Source organism: Phocoena phocoena, chromosome 2 (assembly GCF_963924675.1).
Source record: "Phocoena phocoena chromosome 2, mPhoPho1.1, whole genome shotgun sequence".
Classification (NCBI taxonomy): Eukaryota; Metazoa; Chordata; class Mammalia; order Artiodactyla; family Phocoenidae; genus Phocoena; species Phocoena phocoena.
In genome coordinates this window covers 135,770,246-135,793,109 of record NC_089220.1, presented here as the reverse complement: position 1 = coordinate 135,793,109, position 22,864 = coordinate 135,770,246, and the positions used below count along the sequence as shown (strand labels likewise).

The 22,864-nt window shown below is 42.5% G+C and overlaps 1 protein-coding gene and 1 pseudogene across 1 annotated transcript in view; one reads left to right on the top strand and one right to left on the bottom strand.

Annotated features, from left to right (window-relative positions):
- The window catches only part of AGBL1 (AGBL carboxypeptidase 1), a gene marked incomplete at its 5' end in the record, with an annotated part of 723,168 nt that overhangs the window by 586,595 nt on the left and 113,709 nt on the right, over positions 1 to 22,864 (bottom strand). The window contains 7 exons of the mRNA XM_065871763.1: positions 2,211 to 2,355; positions 11,740 to 11,827; positions 13,091 to 13,239; positions 15,388 to 15,474; positions 15,710 to 15,793; positions 17,545 to 18,125; positions 19,171 to 19,287. Coding sequence (XP_065727835.1) covers positions 2,211 to 2,355; positions 11,740 to 11,827; positions 13,091 to 13,239; positions 15,388 to 15,474; positions 15,710 to 15,793; positions 17,545 to 18,125; positions 19,171 to 19,287 — 1,251 coding nt within the window. The remainder of the gene's footprint in view (positions 1 to 2,210; positions 2,356 to 11,739; positions 11,828 to 13,090; positions 13,240 to 15,387; positions 15,475 to 15,709; positions 15,794 to 17,544; positions 18,126 to 19,170; positions 19,288 to 22,864) is intronic.
- On the top strand, positions 4,608 to 5,413 carry LOC136118970 (calpain small subunit 1 pseudogene; annotated as a pseudogene).

Below are 22,864 nucleotides of genomic sequence, written 5' to 3'. Positions count from 1 at the left end.
CCTCTTCCTAGTGGGAAGAGGTTCAGTCAATAGGCAAAGTAACAAGCCAATAAGCATCAATGAACAAGACCTCTCTCTTCCTCTCACTTAGATCAAGTGATGGTGGGGTCTTCTTTTCTTGAATTTTTGTCCCCCCTCAATATGAAATTATCCCCAACTTGACCTCAGTGGCTCCTAAACTATTTGTTGATTGTAAACTTTAGACTTTGTGCTTTAGTCTGACAAGAGTACTGAGTGGTCCCAAAGACAAAAGCTATGACATACAGCAGTTAGTGCAATGGCAGCCCACTTTTATACGTGCATATAATCATCAGATTGTGTGATTATATAACCTCGAATGGTTGAGTTCAAGTCATCAACCCAAGATTTTTGTCTGTAACTCTGGGTGCTATGGATGTGGTTCAGGTGAGAAGAGTGTTGTTCCCCAAACATGATCCCATTTTTATTCCAAGATGCTTTGATGGGTCCTTGCTAAGTGCCTACAAGCTGATTCAAAGTCTGAAATTCAAAGTAAGAAGCCAGATGTAGTCAAAGCCGGCTGAAGGAGTTTCAGACTTTCTATTCAGACAGGAATAGATGTCAAAGGCCAGTACTCTGTTCCCTGCTTGGCCACTAGCTAAATGTGAGATTTCTAGGCTTCAGTTTTTGCATCTATAAATGATAAAGGTGAATTAGACAATTCCCCAAGCCCCTTTGTATTCTAAACTTTTATACTAATTGCCACTGAGAATCTCCAGGAGGTCAAAGATATTCTAACAAGGGTAAAGAATACTGTCCTGGAACCATGGATCATTCCCCCCCCCCCCCACCCCGATGGAAAAGGCAAACCCTCATTCAAAAAGGAATCCCCTTCCCCAGTAGACTTTTCATGTGCAGGGTTTCACAGGCCAGACAATAAGAACAGCTGTTGAAGGGGATCATGAATCTTGCCTGTTGTAAGTCCCTAAAGGCAATAAGCACGTTTTAAAACAAACATGCCTTGTTACAGCAAAGCCTGTGATGCACATTTCTTGGATTAAGTTCTTGAGATCTCTAAGTGCAGTACGCAAATAATACTAGCTGTATATGTTTTGCAATCTGGGAAATAGCAAAAAAAAAAAAAAGAATCTCTCTTTAGGCAAACCAACATATGGAGAGAAGGGCAGATGTACTTTTATGAGGCAGTTAGCCAAGTGGTTTAAGGTATGCCTTCTCAATGGAGAAAAAATTGTATTTATACTTGAACATTCCTTCTCAGGGGAAAGATATTCTTGGTTATCATCTTTTCCAACTCCTTATCACAGACTCGCAATGAAAGTGCTCATCCTTCAGGCTAAGTGATATATCCATTTGCTTATACACATATTATTATAAATATGCTAATAACATTTTGCATTAATGCAGAGGGTGAAATTATTTTATAAGAGATACTTTAGCTCATTAATCCTCAGGATATCCATGAAATAGCTAGGGGAAAGGGATGCTTTGCCAACTTTTTCAAATGACAGGAAACTGCATGGTTTAAGCAGTTTGCTCAGATTGGTCAAATGAGCCCTGTGCAGGGCCTGATAGGACATCGGAATGCAGACTTCGAGTCTGGACAGGTTGACACTACCCTCCTCTCATAAAAAGATTGTGACCCTCATTTGCAGTGATTCAATGCTTTATTGTTCCACCCTTCTTGTCTGCCCTGGATCCTTCTAACAGCCTCCAGCCCATGGCCGTGGGAACCACTGGAAATGGGGAAGCAGCTGTCAGGTGAACTCAGGGAGTTTTTCCAAGCTTCACCTCCTCAGCCTCTGCTTCACTCCTCTCAATGCGTCTATGTCCTTTAAATCTGCATCTCAGCTGACCTGCATGGTTTTACCCCATTTCAACGGAATGATCTCATTCCAATCTCATTTCTCCTTGCTTAATTTGAGGGCTTTTTAAAGATAGAGCCCCTAAGAAATGTCCCCCTGCCCTCCACCTCCCACACTCAACCTGCAGACGAAGAGCGCTATATGCCACTGGGGCCTCCAGAATGTCACTGGTCATGGCCTCAGCCTCGAACTCTTGTCCAAGGAAGGAAAAGGGACAAACAGAAAGCCACCAAGTTGGTGACAACAAACCCTGGCTCCCTTGGAAGGCTGAAGTCCCCACCAGGATGACAGGGTATCCCGAATGTTTCCAGGAAAACCTCAGAGAGCCCCTTCAGTTGGGCCGCCATAAGGCTGTAGAGAGGAAGTTACCATGAGGGCGGTGTAGGTGTAGGGATAGTGGTAGGCCAGGTAGCAGACATCCTCGGCATGCGGGAAGGTGACGGCAAAGGTGAGGGTGTAATAGCACTTCCCAGACTCTGCCCCTGTGATGGCTGCGCTCTGGCGATAATGATTTCTACAAGAGAAAGGAGAAGAGACGAGAATGAGGGAAAGCTGGGGGAAACAGTCATTTAGGGTTCGAGATGCCATAAACCTTTGGTGTTATATACTAGCAAAACGTCCTTCACTTGAAACACCTGGTGAGCAAAATGTAGAAAACGGAGAAATAGAGAAGTGAGCTTACTGCCAGGTCATGAGCCCAAATCACCTACATCTAGGCTAATCCATCTGTCTCCTAATTGTGGCATCTATGCCATAGGCCTTTCCTTGCTGTGTCTGAAAATGAAGGCTATAGAGTCACTGAACTAGAAAACAGAGGAAAATGTGAATAATTCTGTTCTTCCTGGGATTTTATTAGACATATATTTTATTACCCAAATCTGGGTTCCTCAACCCCTGCCTCTCTATAGATAACACAGAGTCCAGCTCCTCCTTTCCTTTCGGCCTGCCAGCTGGTTTATTAGCAATCACTACTCTATACAGAGTTCCAACTCAACACAATGTATGTCATCTTGTTATTACTGTAACAACCCATTGTGTGGATGAAAGAACAAAAGCTTAGAAAAATCCATTTGTCAAAGGTCAAAAGGCTAGTAAGTGGCCAATACAGGACTCAAACCCAGATCTGCCCGCAAGGCCTTTGTTCTTTCCACTACACAATACTTTCTTCCCAAAGGAATACATTTGTCACCCCAAATGTGGTTCAGCTTCTTACAGCTTGAGAATGCACATTTTCCTTTGTTAAAGACGAAGAACCAATGTTGATACTTCAGAGGACAGTATCAAAGTAATCTGCACCCAGAAGTACATTCCAAGCAATATTTTCCCCATTCACTGCCAGTTACACTCCCTCCTTGCCTCTAGATGCTGAGACAGCTGTGCAGGCTTTCCTGAGAAATGTTATTATCAAGGCTGCATTATAATGCAAAATACATCAGGACACCAAAAGATGTAATTCCACCTTTGAACATTTACAATGTTGGCTTCTTGGCCATTGTGCTTTGGGGTTTCATTGGGGGAAAGGGTGGGGAGAGGGAAGAAATAGCAGATAATTATTCTGTGCGTTCTTGCAAATCTAAAAAATATGGATTATTCTTTTCTGCCTTTTTTGCTACCTTCATGACACCTCCCACCAAAGCAAAAAGATCAACTGAGCAAGAAAGGAAGAAACAGAAAAATCTACTGTCTGGTTTTGTGTTTTTTTCAATATTCATAAAACTAAGAATGGGAGTAAGAGAAATTGGTAGTTCCACGGGCTATGACCTATCAGGCTATACATTTCTCTTGCATCAGCTTCTGCCAATATGGCACCCTGGATCCTTTGTCATCCTAGGGAAAGAAGGAAATCCCCAACGATGTACCAGCTTTTCAGCAACCTATTAATAGGACCCATATCCCTTGTGACTACAGGACTAGAAACTTCAAAAAGGCTACTTTTTTTTCCTGGACTGCACTGCTCTGCATGCAGGATATTAGTTCCCTGACCAGGGACTGAACCTGCACCCGCTTCAGTGGAAGCAGAGTCTTAACCACTGGATCACCAGGGAAGTCCCCAAAAAGGTATCTTTACCCATGGTGCCATCTGGATCTTGCTACCTAATTGAGTCTATTTTCTCCAGATTTCCCCAAAGTTCTATAGTTTCTCCGGAGCTAAGGCTCTGATTATTAGCAAGTATGTAAAGAAGCAGATGGTAACTCAGAAAGCATGCAAACCACATATGCTCTACCTTTATTCATTCTGATTTCAAGGCTCCACTGCAATCACACATTTAGTTTACACCTAGCTGAACCTAGTCAATTACACCTCTCTTCTAAGTGAAATGAGCCAGTCAACATTTTGGTCAAATGATCAACATTTTGACAACCAATCAGAATGTGGAATAGAGCTTCACATGCACGAGTGTGAAAACACACACACCACACATATATATTCATGAAGGTAAAAGCAGGTGGAAACATACATCCAGTGCCTTGCCATCCCCAAGTTTTTCACCTACAAGCAGTGGAGACAGAGCCTGCATCTTTCCTCAAGATTAATAAGATGGCCCCGAGGCCTGTGGGGGTGGTCTCATCTGACAGGAGCCTTGCTTGTTTTTAGGCTTCCCACGGTACTAAGTACACTGAAGTCACATCACAGGCACATTCATCCTAAGCAAGTTCTATGCTACACCACCAGCCACCAGAGAACAAGACAGAGAGTAAAAATAAGAATATGGAGACTAGCTGACCGGCCGACGCGCGAGTGAGGCGGAATCTTGAGTCACAGCCATGTTCCTGGTTAACTCGTTCTTAAAGGGTGGACGAGGCGGCGGGGGACGCGGGGGCCTACGGCATGTGCTCGGAGGCCTGCTCAGCTGGCCGGAGGCGGCAGCGGCGGCTGCAGAAGATAAGGAAGCAGCGGCGGCGGCAATGGCGGCGGCGGCCGCCGCAGCGGAACTTCCGTACGCATCCTGGGCGGGGTCATTAGCGCCATTAGTGATGCGGCTGCGCAGTACAACCCAGAGCCTCCGCCCCCTCGCACCCATTACTCCAACATCGAGGCCAATGAGAGTGAGAAGACCCGGCAGTTCCGGAGGCTCTTTGCCCAGCTGGCTGGAGAGGATATGGAGGTCAGTGCCACAGAACTCGTGAACATTCTCAACAAAGTCGTGACCCGACATCCTGATCTGAAGACTGATGGTATTGGCATTGACATATGTCGCAGCATGGTGGCTGTTATGGATAGTGACACGACCGGCAAGCTGGGCTTCGAGGAATTCACGTACTTGTGGAACAACATCAAAAAGTGGCAGGCCATATACAAACAGTTTGACATTGCCCATTCAGGGACCATTGGCAGCAGTGAACTCCCAGGGGCCTTTGAGGCAGCAGAATTCCGCCTGAATGAGCATCTCTACAACAGGATCATCCGACGCTACTCAGATGAGGGAGGGAACATGGATTTTGACAACTTCATCAGCTGCCTGGTAAGACTGGATGCCATGTTCCGTGCCTTCAAATCTCTTGACAAAGATGGCACTGGACAAATCCAGGTGAACACCCAGGAGTGGCTACAGCTGACCATGTATTCCTGAACGGGAGTCCCATCACCTCGCTGTAGGAGTCACCTTGGACTCTTCGGTCTCCCCCAGGGTTGATCCTGTTTGCAGTCACATCTTCATGGCTCCTGCTGACCCACAGGCCTTTCTGTTCTCCTAGCCCTTGGCACCCGGATTCTCAGTCAACAGCCAGGGCCCAACATGCTTCAACACACCCTGCCCCAGCACACCTATCTCACATCTACTCCATAACCCCTCTATTGCATCTGTGCCAAGCCCAACGTATGTGTTACTTGCACACCCCAAGGGCCCTTTTCTCAGTTCTGGATCACTCCAGTCCCTACACACCCTGGCACACCCATTCAGTTACCACCCAGGCAGCTGAACTCCAGGCCATAACAGGCCACATGCCCCAGTGTCTTTGTCTGTATTCTGCTCCCAGCCTGCCAGGCCCAGGAGGAAATAAATTCACCCTAGTTGCTGCTCTCTCTGAAAAAAAAAAAAAAAAGACTACGAAATTCCCATCCCTAGGCTCTTTCCACCATTCAAACCAAAACTGGACTCCAGGCAGGGAACAGCTACAGTGAAATGGAGAGAGAAATAAAATAGAATAATTTTTAGCTTTTGAGCTTCTGTGGACCAAGGTTCTAGTGATTTAAGGAAAGTTTAGAATGGTAGTTTGGGCTATAAAATCTACCTCCTCACCCTCCCAAAACACACACACACACACACACACACCTACACCTGTTGTACACACACCCTTGCTGTAGCTTCATGGACAAGACTGTCGTGGGCAAGACTAAAAGCTCCCCACTAATAATCCAGCCCTCTTCAGGATGGTTGCTGATGGCTGGAATTTAAGAAAAATGAAAATCACCTCATTTAGGATGAGTTTCAGCTAAAGGAGATTCACTTGCAACCCTAATCCAGGGTCTAAACTGTAGGTGAAACTAAACCAAACGTCAGGCTTCCCCACTGGAGTCTCCTGGTGGCTGCATTGTAGTGGGAGAGTCCCGGAGATGACTCCACCTCTAGCAAAGTTTTCCTCTTCAGAAACCTTTAAACTTTCCCAAGTTCACCTTCTTCAAAGTGAAGTGTTACATAAATCTCCAAAGTGAAACACTTGGCTTGCTACAATTAGATCTGTCCATGATAAAGTGAGATCCTATCAAGTTCTTTTTGTTTTCCCAATTATGATATGAACATACTGAGGGATGTTTGCAAGGCAGTAACATTCATCCTTTATATTTCAAATGGTTCCCATGTTCTTCCTTTGTATAGAAATGCTTTCCTTCTACCTCATTTAGCCAACTCTTCTTCCTCCTTCAAGACTCAACGCAAGTGTTTCCTCTTTCAGGAAGTCTTCCCCAATATCCACCCTTTTACATAATTCTTATCACATTGTGCCTCTCCCTCACTGCCCATGCTTTATGTCAGGGATTATGCTTATTTGTCTGTATATCTTCACGCTTGGGCACAGTACCTGGACTTAGCAGCTGTTCAGCTAAGGCCTGTAGAAAAAATGGACCTAAGACTCTAGAAGTAATAATTAGAATACTTGGCATATCTTATCCCTAATCCTAATTATATCCTTTCAAGGTATTATTATGCACACTGTACAGACTGGGAAAATTGAGATGTTAAGTGTCTTGAGGAACTCCACACAACAAGCACAATAAACAGGATTCAACCCTAGGTGTGGGCTTACCCCAAAAACAAGATTATTTTTCATTTTATCACCTGTCTCATAAGAATGGATAAAAGGACAAGAGGTCTTTTGGTTCAATTCAGCAAGGAAGAATTTGAAGTTTCGGTTTTCATAAATCAGAGATACCTATAAACCTGAAGTCTAAAATAACAGAAGGAATGTAAAATAATCCAGATGATAGCTAGTGAGAAAATTATTCATACCACTATGATTCTTTATGTCACTGGTATTTGATGCCACTAAGAAGCTTCTACTAATTACTAATAATTGCTAACACTCACTGAACATCCACTATGCACCAGACACTGTTGTAAGATTTCCATGTGCTTTATCTCATTTCACTTCATCCTCAGCACAGATTTATCAAGTAGATACCATTATTATCCCCTTTTACTGATGAGGAATCTGAAGTTGAGAGAGGCTGGAATAATTTGCCCCAAGGTCACATCATTAATGAGTGGTAGAAGTTTCACTCCAGAAACTTTCTCTCCTTGGTCTGCTCTTCTTGGCGGAGAAGAAACCTGGTGAAAACCAAGTGTGCTCTCAAATATGCCAGATCCTAGATGCATGTTGGGTCAAAGATGATATGGATAGATCAGCCATTCCACAGTTAAAAGGCTCCCCTTTGCTTTTCCATTCCCTGAACAATTTATCCTCAGAAGGGTCTGCACTTTTAAAATCATAAAGCTTTCAATGAAGCAAGGAGCAAAGTACACAAATGCATGGTGGTGAACTCAGTCTCCTTCCATTTGTACGTTAAAATATGCTGGGAAGTCATTTTTTTTTATTTTATCTTTGAGAAATATTTTTTTTTTCTCTGTGTGCATGAAAGAAGCAAATGCCAAGATAGAGAGTGAATTAGATAACCTTACAATGACGATGGCTCTGTTTAACATGGGAGCATCATTTCACTTAACAGGATCTAATAAGGCAGGGCAGTCAAGTCACCAGGCTGCCCTGTGTCTGCAGAGTTTCTAATATTCTGTATAGCACCAAATCTCTCTCCTGAGATCCCTGGGAAGGATGCATGATGGCAGAGCTCTTGTATGACATTCATCTTCATGAGTGAGCTGTTCCATCTCCTCTCACGAGCAGAGATAAATGTCAGAAGAGATCAGCTGTTGTGTATCACATGGCCACTCTGAGCATGCAGCTTCCCTCCCTCTGCCCTTCAGCACCAAAATTACTTTAGACCAGAGCTGGGAGAAAATTCAAAAAGGTGTGAGGCTGTGTACATTAGAGGGAGAAGCAGACCGCAGGGAAGTAAATAAAGCAGGAACTAAAACAATCCTTGCTTGCTTTAACAAGAGGCATGGAAAAATAAGCCTGCCCATTTCTGTTCTTCCCTCTAGAGGATCCCTTTTGATTTTCCGGCTTAGGGATCTGCCAGGTGGGTGGGCGAGGGGGTGGGATGCGGGGGGAGGAGGTACCCCAGGGGAGGGGCAAGAAGATCAGATCTGCTGAACACAGAGAGAAGATATTAGGATTTCTCTTTAAATTTATTATGATCTAATAAGGAAGAAAGAAAGTTGTCTAAGGTTTAATATGGGGATGGACAACGCTGCCCTTATGCTGTCCAAGTCAAGCTACTATGATGAATAATTATAAAACAAGCTAGATTACACTACAGCAGTCTTATACATTCTTCTCTGTTGTTTCCCAGGGCTGGAATATGAAAAATGCATTACATTTTATATCTATGGTCTTCATATGTCAGGTAGTTTAGTATCGACTGCTGTACAGTAGGCTTCCTGAGGGAGGGATGAGAATAGCTCACCATCTCTCTCATTCTTTAGATTTTAGCTTCTGGCAAGGTATTTAAACTTGCAGAAGCCTTCTCTAGTGGATCTACAGATTATATTATCTAAATTAAACTAAACCCTGCAATATAGATAATTAGTTTTTTCTAAATTCTGCTTGGAATTCAGAGATTGATAATAATATCACATTTTAAACACAAATGACCGAGAAAATGAAAGAACTGACGTGACCTACCTCCTACCTTAATATTAGCTCTTTCTCAAGAATTCTTATCTGTGTAAAAATTATTTAATTAGATTGGAGAAGTTAACCACAATTTTTCAAAATTAGCCAAAAGGCAATTTACAACTATATTTTTCATGGTAAACCTTAAGGGTATAGGATGCCCCGAGTTACCAATAGTAAAAAATATATATAACAATTTTACATTTAAAATTTAAAGATTTAAACTTAAAATTATTTTTCTCATCTTTTCCCCATGTCTTAAAATTCTAAACTTTCTGCATGTTTTCCAGTATGCATAATATATTAGTATAGTAGGGCGTGTATAATTGATTTTTTTAAATTATGAACAATTCTATATTCAAAGTACATGCATTAGTATATCTTATCAAAATAGTCTGGAGATCACTTTCTAAGTGATAATGCTCGGACCCACAAAGCAGTCAGCCCACCTCCTTAACTGATCACTGTTGCTATCACTTTTTGAAGGAAATGGATATCCGATTCTTTCTGAGTACTCTTTTCTTTCACCCTCCCATAGATATACTCAGGTACCATGGCTCACGGTTCTCTACACAATAAGCACCCTGGCACCCCCTTTAGAACATGGTACTAAATATAAGAATGTAATAGAAATAAGACTTCTGAGTTCCTGATGACATATTGGAGACAAAGAAATAGGAGGTAAAGTTCTCCCAAATTAATACATTAGAGAGCATAAAGTCAGGGATGAAGCCACGAAACCTTCAAAAGCAGATCAACTCAAAGATTGTGATGGGTAAAAGAGAGAAATAAATACATTGTATAATCTAAGGCATTCTATGGTAGGGAAAGGTACTCTGATTTGCAGTTGAATAGAGACACACATAATATATCTATCCTGCTGTTAGATCACATTATTGGAAATATGTTAACACAATGAGGTGAACTGGTGTAAAACAAACTATGTTATAATGTAGCAATCTTATCCATTCATCTCTGTTGTATTCATGGCTGGAAGATGAAAAATGAATTACATTACACATTCATGGTTTTCATGTTACCCCTCTGTTACTCTTTAATCACATAACAATTGTCTTGTTAATGAATTTAAAAGCTATTAACACTAACATTGTCATACTTTAGGCCAAGGCTCCGCTTTGGGATGTTTGATTTCTTCCTTTTCCTCTTGGCAGATTCTAAATCCCCTTAAGCCCATGCCTGATCCCCCACCTCCAAGGAAGCGGCCTCCAGGGAGAGCTATCCCCCCCTCCTTCCCCCAGAGGATGCTGAATGTTATGTTTGTCCAATCTCTTACTAACCTCCAGATCCAAGCCCACTGCAAGCTGGGTCTTTCATGTTTATTTAGAATTACTATTTCTCGAAGACACTAAAAGTTATCCTTGACACACCAAAGTCCAAATTTATGCTTCCATTATTTTCCCCTACAGCTGTGGCCCCTGTCACCTTGAGATGATTTTAGTCTCAATCTCTTTGGACCATAAGAGGATCCTGAGAGTCTGTAGATAGGTGGGTCAGAAAGTCATTGCTATGGAAAGCCAACAACATTGTATGGCTTTGCTATTGTTCTGAAGAATATAATGAAAATACTACCCAGGTCCATATTCTAATACATCCAAGACTAAAGACTGCTGACTCTTTCATTACAAACTGTTAGCCCATCTCTGTGCTTTATAGACTATCCTTACTTCTGCGGTGATGATTGCCCTTGTGTCTGATAGAGCAACAAGATTCTTGACCTTCTTATCTGTCAATGCTCCTGTCCTTACAGTCTCAAAAGCCAAGAGGCATAAGCATTTTTACTCTTTCTTTTTGATATTTGCAACTATCCTGAACTCAAGAATGCCTGATAATATTTTTAGGGGTCTCCTGTAATCTCAGAAAGAGATATAAATTACTTTATCCAAGAAAATAAGTACTAGCCTATCAGTTTTTTATAAGAAACCAGCAACAAGCTAATAATTAGCTACATAGTTTCTACCTGTCCACACTCCCTATCCTTTTTTTGTCTTATGAATTTGTATTTTATTTTCTAGCAAAGGAAAATGCACAAATAAGCAATTCATGGGTCTGGAATGCATGCATGTATTTTATCAAAATATAGGGATAATTCAAATTTCATTACAACTTTACAGGATACATTGATGAAAGTGGCTACTGATCAAGAGTTGAAGATGAATTCTGAAAACACCTTTCTCTTCTATTTTTTCCAAAATTTATCTTTCTGTGGAGGAACAGTTACTTAAGTATATTTCTCACATATTCATGTTTATCTGCTTTGGAAAACTGAAGCATGGGATGGATAAGAATAAGTTAGAATATCTCACACTTTTTGTTCACTGGGACCAATGGAAACAGGAAAAGAACTGAAGCTTGATGCACTAATCATAGGTTGAGTCTATATAATAATATCCAACAGTAAGGTCTAAAGGTTTTAAGGTGTTTAAATAAGAATAGGTGACTTTTCAGAAAATCAAAAGATATTTCTTGAGGTCTACTGTGGGTGCCATTTAACACGCTTAGGCTTCTGAAGGACAGAGCGTTTGCCATTGGAAGAGTGACAAGTACAGCAGACAAGCACAGATTGCTCAGGTTTATAATATTAACATGGAGAAGCAGGAAACTGAGAGAGAACAGAAGAGCAAAGGAAGCTAACAACACTCTAACTTACTTGTAATAACAGATTTCATAGCCTGTCCGTACCCAGGCAGGTCTGCCAAGAAGAGCCTCCTTCACAGAATACAGAGTTGGCTGCATCCCTACACAAAATAAAGGCAGGATTAATCCATTAGGTCAGGGGGCGGGGAATAGAAAAGGAGAACTGTGGTAGGTTGAATAATGGCCCTCAAAGATACCCAGGTCTTAATCCATGGAAGCTGTATATTAACCTTATATGACAAAAGGGACTTTGTAGATATGATTAAATTAAGTACCTTGAGATGGGGAGATTATCCTGGTGGGCCTTAAATTCAATCACACATGTCTTTCCAAAGGGAGGTAGAGAGAGGTTTGAGTACAGAGGAACAGCAATGTGGCTGAAGTAGAGAGATTTGAAGATGTTATGCAGCTGACTTTGAAGATGGAAGAAAGGGCCATGAGCCAAAGAATATGAGGAACATACCTCTAAAAGCTGGAAAAGGAAAGGAAACAAATAATCCCCTAGAATGTCCAGAGGAAGCATGGCCTTTCCAACACCTTGACTTAAGACCAGTGAAACTGATTTGGGACTTGTGGACTCCAGAACTGTAAGAGAATATATTTGTCTTCTTTGAAGCCACAAAATGTGTGACAATTTGTTACAGCCGCTGCATCAAGTGAATACAAGAGTCAAAGCTCACCTTTTCTCTTTCTATACCAGCAAGAGTCTATTTAATCAGTACAAAATAGAGGTAATGTCCTATGCTCGGACCTGGAGCTACGGGGAATATTTTTTCCTTACTCACAGCCACTAATACATTAGTATGTGAGCCAGCAATAACACGCAGAATTTCCCATTTCTAGAAACATTCAAAATAAATATGGGCTACTAGTCAGTCATTGTCCCTTGAACGCCCCCTCTAAAATTGCCACAGGTATTCAGGAGAATTTAAACTTTCTCCAGAGTTTTCTGAGAGTGTAAATCGGTGTTGTCCAATGGAATTGTGCCGTTTGCCTGTCTGTGACATATATCAACAGATCAGTACATTTGCTCCTATGGGATTTAGTAGGTGGAGAGAAGGAATAAATGAGAGGGCTCACTGGCCTCAAAAAGTTGAAGGTGGGTCAAGGGAGGCAGGAAGTGGTGGAAAGTTATGTGAGGTATTAACATTTCATAGCAGAGGGAGAGTTTCAAGCTTCCCCTCCCATAGCAGCAATTTACCATAGGTTGGCGGCCATCTTGAGATACCTGGCAACCAAAACGTGTCAGTCCAACTTCAAACCCTTTGCAACCCAAGCAGGGCTTCTGATAATAATTCAAGCACTCAAAAGTGACATCATTTTTGGTGTTATTGAGAAAGTCTGTATTTCCCAAGAGCTCATACCGTAATTGAACTGGCTGTTGGCCTTCTCACAGTTGATAATGTTGAAGCGATAAGGGACCGCCTCCCTCATACCGCTCACCTTGAAGTAGAACCACTGCTGATGCTGTGTGCTATTCACATCAGCATTGATCAGTAAGTCGTACTCCAACCTGCAAAGTCAGAAGCAAGATCAGAGGGTTAAAAGCCTTTAAGAGAACTTCCAACACTGAGAAATCTACACATCTCAGGTTCTGGATGATAGATGTAAGATCCAGGATTTTGGTTGGCTGGTAAGTTATAGTTATCATCCTTATCTCACAATATTGGACAGAGGCTTTGGAAATTTAAGGAGGGGGGAGCAGTGTCCTGGTATTAGAAGAGTCAGTTATACAATTATAGCCTATCTTTTTATTAAATGGTAATGAAAAATGCAAGTGTGCTCTATCCCGGAGAAAATGTGGTCACATCTGGTTGCATATACCATTACTATTTGATGTTAGACATGACTTTTGAGCATCAGTCTCCTCAAATGAAAAATAGAAATAGTGTCTAGGGACTTCCCTGGTGGCACAGTGGTTAAGAATCTGCCTGCCAATGCAGGGGACATGGGTTCGAGCCCTGGTCGGGGAAGATCCCACATGTCACAGAACAACTAAGACCATGCGCCACAGCTACTGAGCCTGTGCTCTAGAGCCTGCGAGCCACAACTACTGAGCCTGCATGCCACAACTACTCAAGCCCGTGCACCTAGAGCCCATGCTCCACAACAAAGAGAAGCCACCGCAATGAGAAGCCCGCACACTGAAATGAAGTGTAGCCCCCACTGGCCACAACTAGAGAAAGCCTGCACGCAGCAACAAAGACCCAACACAGCCGTAAATAAATAAATAAGTAAATTTTAAAAAAAGAAGTAGTGCCTAAACTTGCAGTACTGTTTGTAAAGATTAAGTAGTATAATATATGTAAATCCCCAGCAAGGCAACAAACATGAATTAGACTGGCAATGAAAGATCTGTCTGTTTGTTTTCTCCCTTTTTAACTGATTTAGTTTACATGAAGTAAAGTACACAGATCTTAAATGTACAGCTCAACAAGTTTAAGCAAATTCATCTGGATACACCTGTGTGACAACTCCCTGGATCAATATGTAGAACAGTTCCAGCACCCCAGAAAGTCCTTATGTGTCCCCACCCAATCACTATGTCTCCAAAAAATTACTTTTTCAAGCTTGAGCAACAGAATTAGCAATAAAGCTTTGACTTAAACATTATCATCAGGATATTTCACTTTCAGAAATTCAGAATATTCCCCTTGGCACGCTCTTTGAGTTGCTCTTCTAGAAAGGGCAATGGTTTTGCCCTGATTCATTCATACTCACCTACTCTGGCCCTCTGATTAAATGGCAGTGTATAGTGAGATTTGTGGAAGAGGAGAGCTTTGTTGAAGCCGTAGCAGAGCAGATGGTGCCCCACCCCTCCCATCGTCACTATAAGCAACACACTCTAACCACTGAACTCACCATACAATGAATGAAGCTATAGTTGGCACTACAGAGACACTCATGAGAACAATTCCAGGAAGTCTATGACCCTCAAATTGTCTGCTATGCCCACAACGCTCTCTCCAAAAAGTGATCATAAGAAATCCTTGCCTGTAAGTAGGTTTGTTTTCTGTCATTTGACCCTGTCACCCAGACCACAACTGATGAGTTTAGGATTCTACACTCTGGCCAAAGGCAGATATAAAGAGAAAGACCTGAGTAAGGCCAGGAGCTTAGGCACATCCTGGACTGCTCATTTTCTCACTAGGAGATTCCTAATCAGGTCTTCCCTCCTGGATCCTTGGAACATGATAAATGAAGAGAATAAATAATAAAAGCAGGAGCTGTAGGATGAAGAGGCTGAGATAGCAAACAAGAAAGAGAAGGAGGGGCTTCTCTGGTGGCGCAGTGGTTGAGAGTCCACCTGCCGATGCAGGGGACATGGGTTTGTGCCCCGCTCTGGGAAGATCCCACGTGCCACAGGAGGGGCCGCAACAGCGAGAGGCCCGCGTACCGCAAAAAAAAAAAAAAAGAAAAGAATGAAAGAGAAGGAGGCTGAGGAGGAATCTTAACATGCCTGCCTTTCCCTTCTCCATCCCAAACAGCTCCACTTGTATTTGTTATACGTTGGGCTTCCTTGAAATATTTCATGTATCAGAAAAAATTACTTACCACTCACCACGTCCCAAAAAGGGAAAACTTCGAAAATGTCTCGGAGGGGGATACAAAACAGGGCTGAGCCATACTGAGTATGGCCCCTGCAGCTTTCCTTACTTACTCACGCACTTGGATGGCTTTGCGAAGATTTCCAGACTCAAACTTGGAGAAGAACCGTAAGCAGTCAGAAGTGGTATCTTGCAAAGGCCTGTAATGAAACAGAGAACCTCTGAACATAGGACTTATTGCTATTCTTGGGCACAGTTTATTTAACATTTCTTACAGATAAGCTTTCTCTTACAGATCTTTAACCCAAATTTTCACTGTGTTGATTTTAGGAGAAGGAACGGATTACTAACTTAAAACATTCCTATGCTCATGCCATTAAAAGGATATTCTATACTCCCACCCCCCTCATTCCACTGATGTTCAAGACCACCTACCAAGGCTCATCTAGACTGAAGACAACTTTATTTATAATATCGCTTGGCTGGATGAGCCTCCGGACATCCTCAAATATTTTGATCCTGGAAAAGAAAATCGGAAACATTTTAAGGGTTGGCCCTCACGCCTTACCCCATTCATCCTATGGTCATGTGGGAAGGGCCTTAGGACTCATCAGAGAATTATGAAAGAAAAATGTAATAATGCTCCAACCTGGAGCTGAGTGAGTACAAAAAGCACCACCCCTCCTTCCTTTTCTTCTTTATCAAAAAATAAAACTACACTGAGTGGTAGGAATGTAGGAAGCAGTGATGCCAGATTTTAGTTTTAGGAGGATTCTCTACTCAAAGCAGAGTTTTGTCAAGAGCATTTGGGCTGAGGGGCTTTGAAGCCTCTGGTTGTGTGAATAAGAGGGCCCTCTGCACTAAGACAGTTTTGAAGGAGACACTAGGATTGCTGATGGTCTGGGAGGCTCCAATAAGCCTTTGAATTCTTGTGTCGTTCATAGTCCTTGGTCCTGTTTGCTCCGGAAGACTATGGTCAATCTTCTCTCTAAGAAACACCAATATCTGGGAGATTTAAGTAAGAGGGAGGAAGGATACCTAAGGAATATTTCAGATTCCCTCCTTGAATTTCTGATCCAGGTCTCTGGGGCGGCGAGGGGTAGGAGAAGGGGGAGGGAAGGTCAATATGAGGCCTAGACTCAGGGGAAAGACGTCCTGTCCAGTGGGGAGCTATTGCTGGGCCAGCCCCTGTGGTGTGTCTCTCAGGAACTTGAGCATGGAGATAAGGTCAGAGGGGTGAGGCCAGAGATGTCAGCCAGGAGACCAAGTGGGAGCAGTTCTTGGGATCCACCATGAATTTGCTGATGAACTTCCTAATAAGTTAAGAAAACTTACTGCTATGCATACTTTGCTCCATAGACTTAGTGTATGCATACTTAGTATATTTTCTGGGAAAATAGTTTTCTCCTTGAGTTTAGTAATTTTCTTTTTAATCTCGCTATGCCTATCCAAAGGCAAAGCTCCGTTTCATGCATCCTGGGAATAATCCATCACACAACGTTTCTTCCCCGCAGGATGCATTTCTTTTCCTTATAATCCTCAGTGATGCAGCAAAACTATTCCCCGAGCCAAGTCAGGTTCTATAAGGTTGGGACTGTGGGATGGAGGTCCACCACTTCCTCTCATTAACAAGAGATCAGATTCCAATTTGCAGTAAATGAGAAAAGTGATCCCAAATAATCCATACTTGTTTTTTCCTGAGAACCTTCCCTTAAGGAATGATCCCAGTATTTGGAGAAACTGGACAATCTTTCCATTTTGTAGGATTTGCAATGGATATGGGGTAAGGGGTTGCATTAGAATCACCTAAGAAATTCTTTTTGTGGAAACACATGTCTACCACCACCCTACCCTTAGCTCTGAAATGTCCTAGTAGGGAGGCAAGCTTGTAAATTTGGCGAAAATTTCCTTAAGGCTTTTTTTTTTTTTTTTTTTTTTTTGTGGTACACGGGCCTCTCACTGTTGTGACCTCTCCCATTGTGGAGCACAGGCTCTGGACATGCAGGCCCAGCGGCCATGGCTCACAGGCCCAGCCGCTCCGCGGCATGTGGGATCTTCCCGGACTGGGGCACGAACCCGTGTCCCCTGCATCGGCAGGAGGACTCTCAACAACTGCGCCACCAGGGAAGCCCTCCTTAAGGCTTTTAACATGCTCCTGACTAATGCTCACTTTCCTGAAGATAACAGAATTATCTGTACAAACCATTCCACCTACAAAAATACTAAAGAAGAAAAAATATATATAGCTCCCAAGGTAGTAGCACCATCACCTTTGGACTCCACATTTACGTTCCAACATGGACTGGGCAGAGGGAGGTGGACAATGCCCCCAGAAATCAGGAAATGCCGTCATTGTGAAGTCAGACACAGATCTGGTTCTTCTAGCTTTGGCCATATAAAGATAGGGGTCATGGAAGGCAATATGCGTCGGATGTGTCTGCAGGAGCTTATCTATTAATTCAGCAGTTTCTCTAGGTCTAGTGGAACTGGAAAAGGAGGCACTTATCCTTGGGCAGGAAATCGCATCTATGTCCCAAGCATCCTCTTTGAAGGACTCCTGAATGTCTGAGATTTCACTTCCGGAAGAACCTATCCCAAGACCATTGGATTGTGCATTTCGGTATGGGTTCATTCCAGGTCCTTTTTTGGAGGTTAGATGTATGTTGGACCTCCCCATCTTCACTCTGCTCAGAAGGGAGGTCTGGACAGGGACTTCTCTTTCTTGTCCCCAGGAGATTTGGTCCTTATTCAAGCAAAGCCCTTTTGGGGAGGCAGCAGTCAGAATGTGGTGGTGACTGGCATACTGAGTCTTGTCAAAGTTCAAACCATCTCCAGGTTTGGACTCCAGTTCCTTCAGGTTAAAAGTGGAAAAGAATACGTCAGTGTTTCTTTCCGAGTAGAGAATACAATCTGAACCCCGTCCTCACTCTTTGGGCACAGAGCTAAGCATAAATCCTGAGCACTGGAAAACTTTTTCCAAGGTCAGTCAAGGAAAGACTAAGCTTCAAGAGTCAAAGAAATGGCAGAATCCTAGAAACGCACACTTGGAAGGGGCATTTGGTGGGTCTAGTATGAGTCTATGCAGTACATGAACGCCTCCTACAACACCCCCAATCATTTACAGTCTGGTTGAACGACTCATTTACAGAAACTTCCCTGTATCTCAAGGTGGTTCCTTTTATTTGAGGATCATTCTGATTAAGAAAAATTCTTTTTTATTCTGAATTAAAATTTCCTTCCCTGAAACTTTTACTCACCAATGCCCTTCTGCTTTCTAGAGTGAAATACAATATGTCAGCTCCCTTCTATAAGTGACTTAGCATGTACCCTTAGATATGGCCAAATTCATGGTTTATTAAGAATCATAAGAAAATAATGGAGGTCCAAAAGCAGGTCTAAATTTTGGTGGGAGCAGCAGCAGAAGCAGCAGCAGCAACCAACCACTGGATTAACATGACCAGGTATAAGGTGCTTGATTTGTTTCTGCTAACAAAGAAACCCTAGAGTCAGGCTGGTCACCTTCAGAAAGCCATCTCATACAACCATCCCACTCTCACAAGAGAACGATTAAATCACCATGAATTTTCACTTGCTTTCCCAGGACGTGAGAGTAAGGCACCTTGCCCACCAGATGACAGGCAGCAATGTGAACCTTCATCCTACTTCCTTCCGAGGTGATGGGTGTCAGATTGTACTGATAGGACCCTTGCATGCATCCTATCTCTGCCACCTTGTCACATTTTTTGTTTAGCCTTTTACTTCCCTCTCAGAAAGATCCCAGAAGCAGATTACTAAAGATGAGCAATGCTTTCCATCTGGAGACCAGTTTGGATTCCCAGGGTCTGCAAAGAACCCATTAGCAACACCGAGGAGTAGAACCATGGCATACATTCTACCTCAAAACTGCAGGAGAGCTCAAGACACATCGCCTCATATTGCATCAGTTCCTCTTCAGGTCGATCAAGACCAGGTTTGGAGCTCAGCTTGTTCACATCTGTTTCCAAGTCATCATCCTACAATGGCACATTCAAAAAATATGTTACAATCAGGAGAGCCATCCTGAGAAGTATCGAGACAAGCTACAGATGTGACTTTTCAGAATCCTGGGACACGGTTTCCTGGCCTCCAAGTTGTAGTGCTAGCCTAGTCAAGGATAATTTAATAGGTGAGGCTGTATTTTTTAAATACTAAGAAAGATTATAATTTTTCTCAGTGTTCACGTTAGTATTTATCAGCCTTCATCATAAATAATACATGTAAAATGAGATGAACTATGTAAACGATGAAGCACAATGCCAAAGAATTGTTTTTATCTCATCACCGTCTTTGACATAACTGTAATTGTCGTACCTATTCATCTATCTACCTATTTAGGTCACTCTTTTCACAAACGTTTAATGAGCACCTACTATGAGTGGGCACTCTCCTAGGTACTAAAGACTCATTGATAATTGAACAGACCAAGGTCCATGATTCCATAGAACTTGCCTTCTAGTGAGAAAAGGAAGACAGTAAGAAAGCAAACAAATGAGCAAGGTAACTTCAAACAGTGATAAATGTCATGGGAAGAATGAGAGGTGGTGAAGTGATTGTGAGTAAGGCTGGGGTACAAAGAAGTTAAGGAGGTCACTTTTTTTTTTTTGCAGTACGCGGGCCTCTCACTGTCGTGGCCTCTCCCGTTGCGGAGCACAGGCGCTGGACGCGCAGGCTCAGTGGCCATGGTTCACGGGCCCAGCCGCTCCGCGGCATGTGGGATGTTCCCAGACCGGGGCACCTGCATCGGCAGGTGGACTCTCAACCACTGCGCCACCAGGGAAGCCTGGAGGACACATTTTAACAATAACGGCCAACAAGGCAAAGACTTGGGGGAAGAAATTACTAACAGAAAAAGAAAAAAAAAAAGGCAACTTAAATTTGCTTACAGAAAGAAGGTGGCTGAATGTATACACACATATACAAGAATTTATATATATAACTGAATCACTGTTGTATAGCAGAAATTAACACATTATAAATCAATTATACTTCAATAAAATAAATTTTTTAAAATGTTTTTAAAATAGAAAGTGGCTGAAGCATAAAGAATAAGAGGAAGACTGTAGGAGTCAAGATTCCAGACGCAGGTTTGATGCTGAGCCTTCCAGGCTCTGGGGAGGAGGTCGTAACCTCCTACTATACCTTTATACTTTTGTACATTTAAAAGTTTACCGAGTCACCACCAGCCTTTTCTTCATTGGGCTAAATAATACCAGACCTTTTATTTCTTCTTCTAGATCATCATTTCATAACAGTTTAACAGTGATGGTGACTGAGGAGCATCAGGTAACCCATGAGCTTCAGCCTATCTAGGTGACCTACTCAGCCTTAGAGCAGGTGTTAGCAAACTATGGCCCACTGCTTGTTTTTGTAAATAAAGTTTTATCAGATCACAGTCATGCCCATTCATTTATATACTGCCTGTGATGGCTTTCTCAGTATAACAGCAAAGTGGAGTACTTGTAACAGAGACCATCTCTGGTCCTCAAAGCTTGAATCTTGGCCTCTGAATCTCCAGGCACTCAAGCAGGTTGTCAACTACTTCTGTATTTTATAAATACCCTTTATATTTATTTAGGAGTGGTCCAGCTTCTCTGTCCTCACGGCAACCCAGAGAAGCTTCATCATTTAGGATTTTGGTACCCATCTAACCCAGATAACTCCCTCCCTCCTCAGGTTCGACCCTTCCAATAATGACTTTCCCCAGCCTTAGATTTGAATTCAACACCCTTTTGAAGGTGCCGATTCAAACTCTGGCAGAGACAATCCCCAAGTTTACTAGACTGAATTCCTTGCAGATAAAAACTATGTCTTATTTGCTTTTGTATCATATTAACATCCCTAAGAACTTAGCATGCTGCCTCACATATGGATCATATCCAAGAAAATACCTGAAGGAAATAAAAAGTTTAAGGGGAGGAAAGGAGGGAAGAAAGGAAGGAAGAGCTTGAATTCACCCTTTCTGTCCTCCTCTTCTTCAGAGTCTGTCCAAATCTAATGTTTGTGTTCATTAAGAAAAAAAACAAACATGGCCAACTTCTAGTCTATATTCGTTATAAGTTTCTCTTTCCTTATGATGACGTTCACAGTTTTCAATCAAAGAACAGCACCCAACTATACACTCTCAAGACTCTTTACAGATATAAGTTCCTTTTAATCATTCTTTCTAAGAGGCTTCTCCCAATTGTTAACTAAGATTTTCAAAGGAAAAGGCCACAAGTTAAAGGCCTGCATCCATTCTCTGACCAGAAATAAATACTCTTGGCTTCTTGCCCACATAACTTGCAGCACATGCTGCTGGGTTCTCCAGGGGAAAACCAGTTTTCTAGGGCCCCGGTTCCCTGACTCCTGCTATACCCCAGAATCAAGCCCTTACTCTGACGTTCCTGTTTCTCTATAATGCATGCTCGCACACTTACTTCTCACCTTCTCCTCAGCTCGAAGGCTCTTGATGAATTATTTCCAGGCCCTCACTTATCTGTCTTATGCTCCCTTCCCAGCTGGATTGATTTATTTGTTTAGATTTCACTCCACCCCAACCCACCATCATCTGCAGAGTGGGGGTAAGGAGATGGTCTGAAAGCTCTCCCCCAACTCCATGCTGTGTGAAGTCGAGCACCAGCCTGCAGCTTGTCCCTCCACATCAGATACAAGAGGTGACTGATGCTGCACATCAAACATTCAGTTATCAAAGAGCCAGCAAGAGGGGTGGGAAAGTGGCATTGATGAATGGCTGTAGCAGCACAGTATCATTCAAATAATTCAGCAAGTTCCCCATAGGCCTGCATCGGCAAGTCACAGCAAAGAGCCAATTTGCTACTGATGACTTCAGAAATGATTCTATTTATCAACAAAACCCTGAGCACACCAGAATAGCAACAGCAGCCTGAACCTAGAGACTTGGCTAAGAGGTAGTCCCTCTATGTCTGCTACTACCATTAGCAAGGTGAGTGATTATTATGACAGAGAACGCAAAAACTCTCTTTCTCCCTACGCAGATGTGTAGATGGAATGGTATGTAAAAAGAAAGGAAGAGAGGGAGGGGGAGAGGAGGATGGATGGATGGATAGTAGATAGATAAATAGACAAGTAGACAGATAGATAGATAGATAGATAGATTTTTTAATCCAGATTTCATCTCCAGGAATGTCATAAAAGGTAGCATTTACTTCTCAGTCTTACTTTGCAGATGTCAAAACTAAGGAACTATAACTTGAAGGGACTTGTCCAAGTCGATGTCCACCAACAGAGATGGAGACAGAATGATAACTCATAGATAAATTATCATTATTCTAGAGCAGTGGTTCTTAACCACAGGGTGACTTTTGCCCCACAGGGATATTTGGCAAGTCCTAGAGACAGTTTTGATTCATGACTGGGGTACAAAGGGGTAGATGTCACCAGCATCTTGTGGACTGGGGTCAGGAGTGCTGCTAAACATCGTATAATGCACAGGACAACCCCCCATGACAAAGAATTATCCAGCCAAAATGCCAAGGTTTAGAAACCTTTTTCTAGAAATGCTGTCAGTAAACTATGCTCCACTGTCTGCTT